General features: G+C 48.6%; 5 protein-coding genes across 5 annotated transcripts; 2 read left to right on the top strand and 3 right to left on the bottom strand.

Annotated features, from left to right (window-relative positions):
• Positions 1-417: 417 nt before the first annotated feature.
• Positions 418-974, bottom strand: COCCADRAFT_31097 (uncharacterized protein; the record flags this gene model as incomplete). The annotated part of the gene is made up of 4 exons (XM_007720082.1): positions 418-507; positions 557-609; positions 666-871; positions 925-974. The coding sequence occupies 4 exons, from the start codon at positions 972-974 to the stop codon at positions 418-420; spliced, it is 399 nt and encodes a 132-aa protein (XP_007718272.1).
• A 795-nt stretch (positions 975-1,769) lies between these two features.
• Positions 1,770-2,483, top strand: COCCADRAFT_111751 (uncharacterized protein; the record flags this gene model as incomplete). Its single annotated transcript, XM_007720081.1, has 1 exon — positions 1,770-2,483. One exon carries the CDS (start codon positions 1,770-1,772, stop codon positions 2,481-2,483), a length of 714 nt encoding a protein of 237 aa, XP_007718271.1.
• Positions 2,484-3,987: 1,504 nt separating this feature from the next.
• Positions 3,988-5,784, bottom strand: COCCADRAFT_9983 (GMC oxidoreductase; the record flags this gene model as incomplete). The annotated part of the gene is made up of 1 exon (XM_007720080.1): positions 3,988-5,784. The coding sequence occupies one exon, from the start codon at positions 5,782-5,784 to the stop codon at positions 3,988-3,990; it is 1,797 nt and encodes a 598-aa protein (XP_007718270.1).
• A 2,523-nt stretch (positions 5,785-8,307) lies between these two features.
• On the top strand, positions 8,308-9,201 carry COCCADRAFT_9982 (uncharacterized protein; the record flags this gene model as incomplete). Its single annotated transcript, XM_007720079.1, has 2 exons — positions 8,308-9,099; positions 9,151-9,201. 2 exons carry the CDS (start codon positions 8,308-8,310, stop codon positions 9,199-9,201), a joined length of 843 nt encoding a protein of 280 aa, XP_007718269.1.
• A 1,382-nt stretch (positions 9,202-10,583) lies between these two features.
• On the bottom strand, positions 10,584-12,567 carry COCCADRAFT_111743 (uncharacterized protein; the record flags this gene model as incomplete). Its single annotated transcript, XM_007720078.1, has 2 exons — positions 10,584-11,693; positions 11,746-12,567. The coding sequence occupies 2 exons, from the start codon at positions 12,565-12,567 to the stop codon at positions 10,584-10,586; spliced, it is 1,932 nt and encodes a 643-aa protein (XP_007718268.1).
• Positions 12,568-13,165: the final 598 nt, after the last annotated feature.

Genomic DNA, 13,165 nt, shown 5'->3' with positions numbered 1-13,165 from the left:
GTAGTGTTTTCTAATAGGTAGTCTCTATGTGCGGCTGCCTCGTCTTCTTTAGACTTTTTTGAGAGTTTTACGTCGTAGTGTAAACTATTCCATGGTAGCGCAATGTTAGGATGAACGGCGTTACCTGTTTATGCGCGTCACCTTCCTGTAAAACTATACCCTGCGTTCAATTCTTATATAATCAAAATTGATCCTGATGACTAGACTCCCTATTAATGACCAGTTGAAGCCGAGAAATGGATGCGCTCATAATTGGGGGTAGGTGGATTGATTAAATTCGCTGTCTTTAGGAGATAACGTGAGGAGAAGACTAAACACTACTACTAAGGCCAGTTCGATCAATACGCAAGCATAATTGGTTCACTGCTCCGCTCTTGTCTATCTAATCAGATTGATCGTTGCCATGACATGATTTGCTTAGAAGCAAGTAGAGTCAGCAGCACCGTTTTGACGGCATTCGTTGTAGAAGCCTTCTCCAGACACACTCGCGCCGTCCTTGCCACGAATCTATATGCAAAGTAAGCCTCAAGTTAAAAGCATAAAGAGAATTACTTACGTAGTAGCCAGTGAACTTGGCACCACCCTGGAAGCGCTGAGTCTCAAAGAGATCTATTTAGGGTAAGTCTCAACCTGATAAATATTCAAAAGCGTGAGCAAAAACATACCGAGAACCCATCTGTTCATGTTGAAGCCCGCAACCCTGGACGTAGCTGCGGCGTCAATTTCACCTCCGGAACTGGTCTGGCAGGCACAGGCGGTGTGATCGTGACGCTTTTCGATGGTATGGACCTTGGCAGCCACATCGGCAGCGACCTTTGGAACAGAGACATCAACTCCAATCTCGGTGGGCAGAGCAGCTACGCCTCCAAGTCTATAGAAAGGTGATCAGAAAATCCGTAAGTTCTCTTGAAGATCAGGTCTTACTGGAGAAGTTGTCCCATAGCAAGGGCAATGATGGCAGTAGAGAATTGCATCTTGAAGATAGTGGTGATTAAGTTTAAAACTTAGAGATTGAATGAAGAGGTGATTTGGATATAGATGTTGAAGTGTGTTGTGATGAGGTTTCCAAGCAGGAAAGAGACACCTCTTTATACCCTTTCTACCTCCCCAAAATTTGCTTAATAGCAGTGAGGCAATTTTTACTATCACCAGTGTTCGACTACTACATGTCGCTCGGTCCTAGATCTTGCTACTAGTTGTTAATTTCACCGCGCCTTATACGACCTTCGGCATGATTTAGATATGTAAGCCTGTGGGTTGTGTCTAGGGCGCTCTAGTAATAAGTGGGGCACATGCCAATTACTACCGGATGTAGTTGATGCATTCATTCTTCCTTCGATCCAGTTTATCCAGTCGGTCCGCTAATAGGTGCGAGTGACAACCCATCCTCTGTTCTTTGTCCCTGAATTGGGTACAGTGTGCTTACATGGCACGTTATTTCCCTTCTCACAGCCCTTCACATGATTCAGCTACATGTACTTGGAAGACGATAGACTCGGGATTTTTTCGTATCCATAGCATGAACATCAGCCCTAGGCTTCCGTGCCTGGAGTTTCCCCCATGCCACCTCATCTGATTGAACAATTGAATTTCCGAGAGACTCATGTCTTCATTTCACCGACTTGGCAAAAGATTTACCTGAGATAAGACCGAATTCATATAAATATTGGAGTCTACACCGTCTCATCAATTACTACCAACTCCCTTCAGTCTTTCTCTACAGTTCAGTCCTTCAATCTTTACATAAACCTCCTCTCATCACCATTACCATGGCTCGTATCCAATTCCTCGCTATTGCCCTGGGCACTGCTCTCAGTGCTCAAGCCACGTCTCTCGATGTCGATGTCAACGCTGTCGGTGCGAATCTTAATTTGGAGTTATCCTTGGACGATACTATTGCTCTGTGGGAAAACACCTGGCCCAAAGTGGCTCAATACGTTCCCGGTATCACCTGTGTTCTAGGTGATGCTGCCGCCCAGAAGAACACCTCTACCGGTGAGCTTGAGGGTTGCGCGGTTATCCAGAATGAATTGTCCACCCATTTCCCTGGTGTTCAGTGCACTGGCAACCTCGACGAAGAAACTTTGAGGAAGGGACTCGAGGTATCCGCCGAAGTTCAGGTCGGTACGACTGAGCTTTCACTCCGAAGGCAGGATCCTGGCTTGAGTGCAGCAATCGATAGGGCGGACCAGGAAAAAGATAGGCAGATTGATCAAAAGAGCAGATCAGCTCTTTTGACTTGTGCTGCCGCTCCCCATCCTGGAAATTGCTACACATGCGTTAGTGGCGCGGCGGGTGCAGCTATCGGTAGTGTGGGCGTATGCGGTGCAGCGGCACACGTTGCACTGAAATCTTCACCTACTACCAGTGGCTTGGTTTTTGTTGCACTTGCCGCCTGCGGACTTAAAGCCATTGGAGACTTGGGTAATTCCATCTCTGGTTGCCCACTCAGGGTAAGTTATCAATTTTATATCTCTCCATGACGCGAAACTAATTATTAAATCATTTAGTAAACCAATGGAGATGCTCGTTTGTCTATCGAAAGCTCGACCGAATGCCTTCACAGATAGGCACATTCCAGAGCAAGGCTAAAGGAACGATTCAGCCTTACGATGATCACAGAAAGCACTTCTACAACGGATGAGAGGGTTACAAACTAGATGAGATTTGGACGGAGATGGAAATTGAATGCGAGAATATACAGTTTGTAATTGAGTTATTTAGTAATAATAGAAAAGGGGGTTTGGCTTTCAGGTCACCCTCCCTTCACCGCTGATTTGCCCTTCCCATACATTGTTTCTTGGCGTGACCCCGATACCCATCTCCTATCCTACTCTACCACTCTGAGACCCTTCTCCCTTCATTCATAATATGCCTTCTCGCAGTACGCTGGCCAGTTATCAAATTCGGCAGAATGGTTACACGAATTATCTGCAATGTCCCCTTGCATTATTATTTATTCATCGCGATGCAGAAAAAGATAATCCAAATTTTTGGATAGAACGTAGCCAAAAGAGCCATAGACCGGTCACCCGACCAAACCATCAAGCAAGTTTTCTAGGAACCTCACAAGGTAGTTCGGATCCAGGATTTTTATCCCTGTGTTTGTTATGGCGAGTAGGTGGACTACAACGATAGAATCGAAAATTGCGGAAGTTTTCATGTTGATCTTGAGAGTCTTGATGACAAAATGCTTGTTATTCCAGATGTTTTCCCATTCATTTCATGATTTCAGCATCGTACCCTAGTAGATAATCTCATCAAGCTGCTAATAGACAGAATTTTTCCAACATGTTATTATAATGGTCCGAAAAACACAGCAGGTATAATCGGCATTGACTTAGTTTGGGTCTACATTCGACACTGCGCAATTCAATGCATCTCCCAAACTCACGATGTGTACGCCGTACCGGTCCATGTTTAGCATCGTATCTACCTCACCTTTTGGGGTTGCAGGTTGTCAAAATGGAAATATTCGCGTTTAACTGTTGAGCGGCGGTGACTACCACTGAGAATAGTTCATCTGCAATGATGATTTCGAGATCGTAGTGTAAAATGCGGAATCGGGCTAGCATTGCGCGAACCTCTGCCCGAAGCAGTCGATTGACCAGTGACATGGACAAGTAAACTAAATGTTGCGCGAGAAGGTGGAAAATGGGTGTCTAGCATGTAAGCTTGCTTACACTCTTGCATTCGGTCAGCTTGATACTATCTCCATGATTTACGTGTGTAATTGAAGAAATGACATAAGTGTGGTATTCGGGACTAGTGGAAGTGAACGAATCTGCATGTGTATTAAAAGTAAACGACACAGAGAATTTAGAGCGACATCAGATACCGACAATAGGAACAATCTCAGTATTTTGCGAGAACAATTTGACTACAGCCTTATCATATCCCTAGTTTCTTTTTGCATGCTATTCCAACAAGCGCTTCATGGTGTATTCTTTGGATATACACTAGACCAACAGTAAGGAATATTACGACCTAGCCTGCCAAGACCTCCTTGATCATCGCATCGGCAATCTTTCCCGCAACTGCGTATACGCTTGCGCTCAGATGGCCAGATATCTGCGTAGGAAAGGCGCTGGCATCCACCACTCTTACGTTTCTCGTACCATACACCTTGCCCTTGGAATCAACGACTCCACCCAAGTCCCGGCTCATCATTGCGCAAGTACTCGCAGGATGTGAGTTGCCGTTGAGAGTCTTCTTGATCCAGGCGTCCCAACTTTGGTCTCTCCATCCTGCGCCTTGCGGTACAGTTTCGAAACCGGGCGAGACTTCGCTGATGACATGATCGGCGAGCGGCGGAGTCGCGAAATATTCACGAATCCGAACCGCGGCTGCTGCTTGGACGTATGCATCAATCGGTAGCTGAAAAAATGCAGGATCGATTTGAGGGGGTAGCGTTGGGTCGGTAGCATTGATGTGAATGGAGCCTCGAGAGAGGGGCAACAGATTCCAGAGCTGGGCAGCTATGTTGTTGCCTATTGGAGCCCACAACAGCTCAGCTAGTGGGACCTTGCTATTGGAATCAAATATCAAATCGACTTGATGCTTTAGGAGTAGCTCCTGCGTCTCGACTGAAATAGTATTTGATGCGTAGTCGGCAACAATGACGGCTGCATACGCGCTCAGGTTGGCTCTGACCTCTTGGGTAATCGAATCTAAATCGTCTCCAAAGAGATCAGACGCCGTTAAGTACGTCACAAAGGTAGGATATCCAGTCCAGTTGGTGGATGAAGAGTAAATGATACCGTTCTGCGGCTGGTCCGGCAGATTTGAGCCAACGGAACAGAGCGGGACAACTGTTTCAATGCCGAGGGGCTCGAGAATAGCAGGATTGCCCACACCAGAGTGTTCAAGGAATGCCGGTGATCTGATGGCACCAGCTGCTACAACAACTTCCTTCTCAGCACGAATGTCTTTGGTAACATTGCCTGCAGTGATGAACTCGACACCAGAAGCAAGCATTCCATCCGCAGTCTTGTCATGTTCCCAGACAATTTTCTTTGCCGTAGAGTTGAGAAAGACGCGTAAGTTTGGTCGCGATGCGACAGGGTAGTAGAAGGCCCTTGCTCCATCTTCGCGTGTTGGCCCAGCCTCGCTCAACGTCATGGGCCAGGTGTTGAAGCCACGCATGATGCCATTATTCGCATCTTGATTGTAAGGAAACCCAATTGCCTCGGAAGTCTCTTTCATCAACTGAGCAAAACCTTGGCCAACAAGATATAGGGTAAATCCTACAGCAAGGTCACCGCCATTTCCGTGCGCGCCAGCTTCGTACACTGCTCCTTTGTGCTTAAGTTGATCAGTCGGCGGCTGAAAGTGCTCTTGCGTGAGAAAATACTCCCACATAATATCCCAGTTCCACTCTTGATTTCCCAAGTCTTGCCAAGCGTCGATCTGGTCCTTCTCTGCACGAAGATACGTCATGCCGTTAATGGCCGTGCTTCCACCCAACGCTTTTCCCGCCCAGTATGGAAGTGTGTTGTTGGCAGCATGTTTTTGAGGTACAGTCATGTAGCCCCAGTCAGTAGAAGTTCCAATAAAAAGTCCGTACTCGGCAATAGACTTTGGAACATATGTCACATTGGGATTGTTGTATACGGAATCGCCGGCTTCAATCACGGCAACAGTGGTGTTTGGATTTGCCGACAAGCGGTTCGCGACAACAAGTCCTGCTGCACCTCCGCCGACAATGACATAGTCGAAAGAATCAGGCCCACACGTGGCAGAGACAAGCCGGACCAGGCTGAGAAAGAGGAGGTGGCGTAACATGATGGACGGAGAGTGTCTTATGGGCGTGCCTGGCACAGAATCATACTCCTTATACCAAAAGCATGTGGGGTTTACCGAGGAAGAGGGCCTTCCAATACCTCTGCTTGCAGCGTCATAGTGGTAGCGTCGTAGTGCTGGACTAGCCATTGGCTAGTTGCGTCATTGACAAGCTTGGCAATGTGAGTGGTGGCCTAATTGTCTGTCGGCTCGTGTTTAAACGGAATGGTGTGCGAAGCACGCAGCAATTATGAAAAACAGTAGTGGTGGATTAGATGCGGTAGCAAATTCTTCCTATGCCCTCATGATCTCGGATACCATGCTGATAAGCGCGAATCGATGCGCATATGGTGGTGTATGTCCATGTACTGCCCTTAGTGTAGAACATGGTGCTGCCATAACAAATCTGACGCTACGCCCATAGCAGCAGGTCGACTAGCGACTAGCGATGATGTATGCTGGTGGCTTTCTTGAAAGGTATATGGTTGAACGCTCTGCATGAGCACAAGCATACAAGCTGCGTCTACTCCTCTCGTCCCGTCTCAATGAGATGGTCATTCTTTTGCCTGGCATCACACTTGTATTCTATAATTACACTACGTAAACGAGAAGAATATGAAGCCGCTTAATTCGCTTAGCACACGGCTCACTATTAAGGGAATAGCTACTATTGCGAAAATTAGAGGGGCCGACCTGCGCAAAGTGAGTAGTTACATCGCAACATCCCGTGTATCTGTCGCATAACTCAGCCATTGCTACAAACTTGCTAAATATTCTCAACCTAAAAAAACTCTATTCTCTGCCATGCTCAGCTTGGCTCAGCGCTATGATACCTAAACGTCGTCATACTCCAAATCTGATTACCACTCATCTGCTACTCCAGCCTCTTAATATACTGCCTCATCGCCGCATTGCACTCCCCAGACTCTACCAGCTGCGCATACACGTAATCGTGCACCATTTCCCACTCCTTCATCATAGACCATAAGACGCGCTTCAACGACGCAATGTCCAGCCCAGCCTTATCAGCAAAGACTTTGACGGCAGAGCACAACACTGCACCCTCCTCGTGAAGGAGTTTGAATGCTCTGAGCTCCTTCTTTCAGCTGTAGGTGTCGTTTATGGCGGAGATTTAGTTAGGGCAGTTTTGCTCAAAGGGCCGCATTTGAGAGAGTGAGGAAGAGGAGAGGTGTAGGCACACGCTGAAGCGCATGAAGGCGGAGAGCGAACCGTGTTGGATTTAGTAAATGAGGAGCAGGATGGTCACGAGATGGGGCTGAAGAATAAACATACGCTTTTCCAACGTCTTTCTCGCGGTCCAGGTATGCACCTAAGCCTTGATTGGTAGTCGGACGCGGTCGGCCTGCTATCACATTGATGTGAAGACGGGTTCGAGGATTTCGTCTTCGAGGGCTTTGTCGTGGCTTCTCATAAACGGAATGGAGTTACACGTACGAGGAATTGATGGCGGCCAGCATGCCGACCAGCAAGCTCGATGACAAAATCCTCGCACCGTTGGCTGGCATCTGGACCAAATCTCGCATCATGACAATTCAAGTCAACTTTATTCCTGGCTGGTATCTGCCTTCAATATGCGCATCGCACTCCATCACCGACGCATCAGACATGTACTTGATTGTCGCAAACCTCACACAACACTGTCGCCGAGCACAAGCCTTAAATGGCGAAGCGATAACACTCAATGGAGAAAACAAAAAGCATGGCATTCCGCATCGTCTTTCCAGCATTCCGCTCTAGTCGTTGAAGCCGAACGCTGCAATGTCAGAATACAACACACGAACGTTGCGGCCGGAACTCTGGCGCGTCCTCGGCTTGGACTGGCGAAGAAAAGAGGAGGTACCAATAGAAGCGCCATACGCATTTGTTTCCTCAACGCGCCAGGCAAGTGGGGCGTTGTGATATGCGCGCGCTGTTGCTCCTCCAGGTCCAGCAGCTCGAACGCCTCGTCAAGCCTATCAAGGGCGCGGCCGTCGTGGGTGGATCTGAGTTGGTGCTGCGGAGGTTGTGCATGGCCGACGCCAGATTGAAAGCCTTATACTCAGGCCCATGGGCGGCCTCATGATGCTGGTGACGACGGCCATGGCCACCAGTCCTGTGGATGATAAGGGAGCAAGCCACACAGCTGTGGAGCGACGCAGATGCATGCGCACGCCGGCAACGAACCGCCTTCCGGGGCTTGAGTTCCGCCGAACCGTGCCCAAACAAGTGCACGCCGACTGAGGAAGCGGGGAAAAGGGTGTGAACAGGCCGAGTCATTCGCCATGTATCCTCAATGTAATCGTATGTACTACACCGTACTATATCTACTTATGTACTAGTCCCGACCAAAGGCTAGAGAGAGCGGGTGAACTCAAGGCCCCGGTCCCGAGTGGCACGGTCGACGCCTAGCAGCAGAGTAGTATCTCGACTATTCACCACCATACCCGACGTTTCCATATCTGCCTGCCCTTCCATCTGCATGCCTCTCTCAATCGCCCTAACCCTCCGCCTCACCCGTCTGCCGTCATGACACCCTCGCCCAAGACGGTCCTCATCACCGGCTGCAGTCTTGGCGGCATTGGCTCAGCACTTGCCCTCGAATTCCACCGCCGTGGCTTGCATGTCTTCGCTACCGCCCGCAGCCTCGACAGGATGGCTCACCTGGCCAACCTTGATCGTGTTACCCTGTTGCAACTCGATGTGACCTCGCAAGCCAGTATTGCCACTGCCGCTGCCCAAGTTGGCAAGACCACTGGTAGCTCCTTGGACATCCTCATCAACAACTCGGGCGCCCAGTATATCACTCCTGCCATTGAAGCCAACCTTGATGCTGCCCGCTCTATGTTCGAGGTCAACGTCTTTGGCGTTGCTGCTGTCTGCCAGGCTTTCGTCCCACTCATCACAACCGCCAGTGGAACAATTGTCAACGTCTGCTCCATCGCTGCTCACGTGCACACTCCCTGGATGGGCTTCTATGGCGCCTCCAAGGCTGCCGCTGAGGTACTGAGCGAGACTATGCGCCTAGAAATGGCCCCTCTAGGCGTCCGTGTCATATCCCTAGTCACGGGAGCCGTCGCCTCCAACATCATGACCAACGGCGCCATCCCAAAGCTCCAAGATACATCTCCCTTCAAACCTGCTCAGAAAGAGATCGTGGCTCTTGCTAAAGGGGAAGACGGTCATACTCGCATGCCCACTGAAACATTTGCCAAAAAGGTCGTCGATGATGTCCTCGGTGGTGCTCAGGGAAAGCTGTGGAGAGGACAGATGGCCTCGACCATCTACTGGCTCACAAAGCTCATCCCCTTGTCAATACTGGTAAGTCGACTCTTCATACCACACTCTTCACTATCAACTCACCATCTATAGGATAAATTGATATCCAAGGATTCTGGCTTAGATCACCTGGCTAAGAACTAACACCCTTGGTTTCTGTCCCTCCACTCAAGTACTTTATCCGAGTAGCTGCTCTCGAACCATAGTTTCTTGCCTTCGATACTCATGTTAACGAGTATTCTGTTAGTAATCATCTATTGGCCTTGGCAGAAGTACTTGATATTACTCACTTTCTGTTCGGTCGGACTGTGGACAGATTCGCGTAGTTATATTTAGCCAAACTGATCAATATCGCTGACACGACGCCTAAACTTACTCTTTTCATCCCACTTAATATACCATTGCTAGTTGTCCTACTCACTACGTAATTATAGATGTTCATACTATGTCTCGTATATTAAGTACTTCTACCAAGGCCAGTACGTTCTACTGTATAAACCTTTCCTCTACCGTTCTTCTTCAAAGCTTTTTAGGTTCATAGATATATGAAGATTGTCATATCTGCGACACTTGACGTGGTAGTTCCGGTAAGAAATTAGATATGAGTATCCTGTAAAGACAATTGACGAAGTGAGGGTTTGTAGTTGAATAGTTAACCAGTCACCTTAAGATAGCATATACCGTATATAAACAGCGAGCGTAGATAGCAGAGAGAAGGTAGACCAAGTTTTCTCACCACAAAACTCTGCCACCAAGCTTGAGGCATCCGAGTCCATAGGAGAATTGCCAAAATTATAGAGATTGGATATTGATTAAGTAATACCTAGTCATAAACAACTGGCTCTTAGGTACATGCAGACATTGTTGTGGGTTGGGGGCAGGGAGAGCTGGCAGGGTAGCTAATGAGTCAGTGCGGGTCTAAATCCACTAGTGTAGCCATTTCATGCCCTATACAACTCTCCATTTGATCGTAATAACGACTCTAGAGCTTCTTACTCTCACGGAACTAATCAAGTTTACATTAAAAGTTCCCACCGCACCTCCATGTAAAGACCGAATATCGTTATAATTAAGGGTGATCCGGATCCTTCCAATCCACGCTTAGATCTCGATCGAATCCGTGAGAGGTAGATCGTAGCCATCGACCAAGGTAATACCAAGAAAGGCAGTGCCATCTGACCTGTTCCATACGGTTGCTGCGACCTCCGCGCCAGGAGACTGAGCGTCATGCGTAAGGGGATCTCCCGCGGCTGCAAGTGATGAGTGTTTCACGAAAGGCGGCGGTCACCCGCCTGTAGAGCGCGGGCAATGCAAAGAGCACTTAATGTGAAAGTCGCTGACCACATTCAAGATCCCGTGCGATCCTGACACCGGCTGCGCTGAGCGACGGGGAGGCTGGAAGGACGAGGGGAACTACCACTCCGAGTTGGCTTGGAGACATCAAAGTACTTCAGAGAGTTTTAGAGTGTCCCACACATTCCAGATGTTCAGGATGGCCATAAAATGACTAGTTTTTAAGTATCCAATTACAAATCCTCTTCGGCTGAGTTGAACTCCCACTCACGTTTCCTTAAGAACCCAACATGAAGCATGTCTTGCATTGCTCCAAAGGCTTCCTCCCACCAGGGATTGTTTACATCGTCCATTATTTCACGGTCAAGCTCCTTGCTTTTGCCCCATTTTTTTGAATCTCTCAATCGGTAGATGAAGCTTGCTATCCGTTCGCATTCCCTCCAGATGCGCACACGATTGCGTATGCCCGGTAAAAGAGTCTTTTCTGAAGTGAAGGAGTGCCATAGATGGACCCAATCTATATCTTCTGTGTGCTGGTGGCCATTTGGAGGCAGTGAACATATCCAGCCCTCAGCTTCTGTGCGGAAGTTTTGCCATTCATGAAGCGAACAATCCAATTTTGCGCGGTAGGAACCTAGTATTGCCTCTCTGCGGATGAAGTTGACTAACTGCGCGGCGCTACCAACATCACTCATGTTTGGATCATCAGCTATAATTTGCGCCCAAATCTCAGCCTCCTCCTTCCGTGCTTTTAACTCGAGGGGTAACTCAGGTGGAACAAGACCGGGCGGGTTACATGGGTCCCAGGTTACCGGCCAATCTGGCGACGCTGGATACGGTCGGCCTTCGAGGACTTCCCAGAGCCAACTCATGTCCCTAGTAACACGGCGTCGGTACAGAGGTTGTGCATGACGGCGAAATGTGCGGCAGGTGGCTGCTATTGCATCAACACTGAGGTCATTCAAGAAAACAAAAATGTTATCGAGAAGTTCGGCCGGCAATTCGAGTAGGGGCGACTGTATTTTTTGCACTACCGCTCCGGAGGTACCACTGATGAGGCAGTCCTTCAGCGCCTCTGCTAGTCCTGGTATCTCCACAGGGTTTGCAACCATCCATTCGTTATCAACATGGTGGAGAAAGGGATCAATCTCATTTGCTCTCCCAATGCCAGGATAAGGCGAACTCAACTCATCTGCGAATTCAAACCTCGCCGGATTGCCGCACAGCTCCCGCCAGAGCCAAATATCATGCAAATCAACACGACCTAGCCTGCGATACGATGCTTTGGCGTATATATCAAGACAATAAGAATGAACTGGGAGTGGTTGCCATGAACCGCAATCCTTGATCCTATAAGCCGTGTGCATGTAGCAATGTGGGTTGAATGACACTTACCCAACAGTCCTGGTTGGCGGTGTCAGCGGATACCGGGACTCTATCAAGTCCGTAGCGTGGCGGATAGACAAACTGGCCCGCCATCGAGGCGTAGGAACCATTTGCTTCTCCCGAAAGCACAAATAAGCTGTCTTTTTCGAAGATACCATCGACAGCTTCAGGCTTCCAATCAGGTGGCACCCAATGAGATGGCCTTGGTAGGAGGAACCTGTGGTTCCGGCAGCCCTTCATCTCCGCTACGCTCAGCTTATTACCGTTGATACCCTGCACACTTTGACAAGTAGGGCTAGCGATATGCTCCAGCGGGAATCGAGGTGGGCCATGTTCTTGATCCTGCAGCCTGTCTTTCAGGTATTGAAAACGTCGGTCTCGAGTATATAGATACCTTCCGTCCACGTCCCATGTGCCATGCGGAGGATATCCTTTCAATGGAGGTTGATACAATTCTCGTACCGCACTGCGATAGGTCGCACGATTTTTGTCAGCAGTATCGCAATCGTTGCTTCCAGACAAATCATCAGGACCGACATCAGCATCGGTGTCGTACTCCAAAGGCTCGCTGTCTGCACATGAGTTATCATCTGGCAACCATTCAGCGTCCTCCTGATCTTCAGGCCGGTCTCTATAACCGTCACTGGGGTCGTGCTGAAACACTGCGGGAGTACGGTCGGCAGTTGTGCACTGCTGGCAACTATGATCTTCGACAATTTCACCGTAAAAATCTCGGACAACATCAAACCCCACGTAGTTGCACCCTGTATAGTCCCAGGCGGCAGTTGGCGGCTCGTCGGGGGTCCGGATGCGCGCAATAGCCATGTCCATGCTACATATCTGACAATAGTAACTTGTCATGATTGCTAAGAATCACGATTGATTTCTGTTTGCAAAATAGATGAACGAGCACACGGATGTTGAAGAGGGACAGTAGCTCTGTGATGCCGAGCTCGATGGCGAGCACTGGGTAGACCGTGCACACCGCCTACTTAGTCTCGGTCTTACTATTGCCATGTTCGTGCGCGCAATGCGCGGATTCGTTCGAGGAAGCTGAAGTTGACGTTTTTGATGTCTGGCTTTCGACATCTGCTTTCCGAATATTTAGGGCCTAGGAATCGCGTTGCATCAGCTATGGAATCTTGCATGCCCAACACAGCACCCTATTTCATTCGACACCTGAATTACCGCTTTGCGCTTAATTTTTACACACCTTAATAAGAGCTAATAACTCAAGTCCTGTTTAAAGAACCAGAAATTAAATATATTTCTTACTCATCAACTAAGTTTCCTGAGCGTTTGTTCCACGAATCGTAGCCCCTTATACCTCTAGCCTCGCGATTATATTCAGTACTATAGCTCACATCGGCGACGTCTATAGAAGAAGCGGAACGACTGTACAAAACTGGAAGTAGGGAGATAATCGACG

This window comes from Bipolaris zeicola (assembly GCF_000523435.1).
Source record: "Bipolaris zeicola 26-R-13 unplaced genomic scaffold scaffold_395, whole genome shotgun sequence".
In the NCBI taxonomy this organism is placed as follows: Eukaryota; Fungi; Ascomycota; class Dothideomycetes; order Pleosporales; family Pleosporaceae; genus Bipolaris; species Bipolaris zeicola.
Note: the sequence above shows the minus strand (reverse complement) of the source record. Positions and strands in the feature narration are given on the sequence as shown.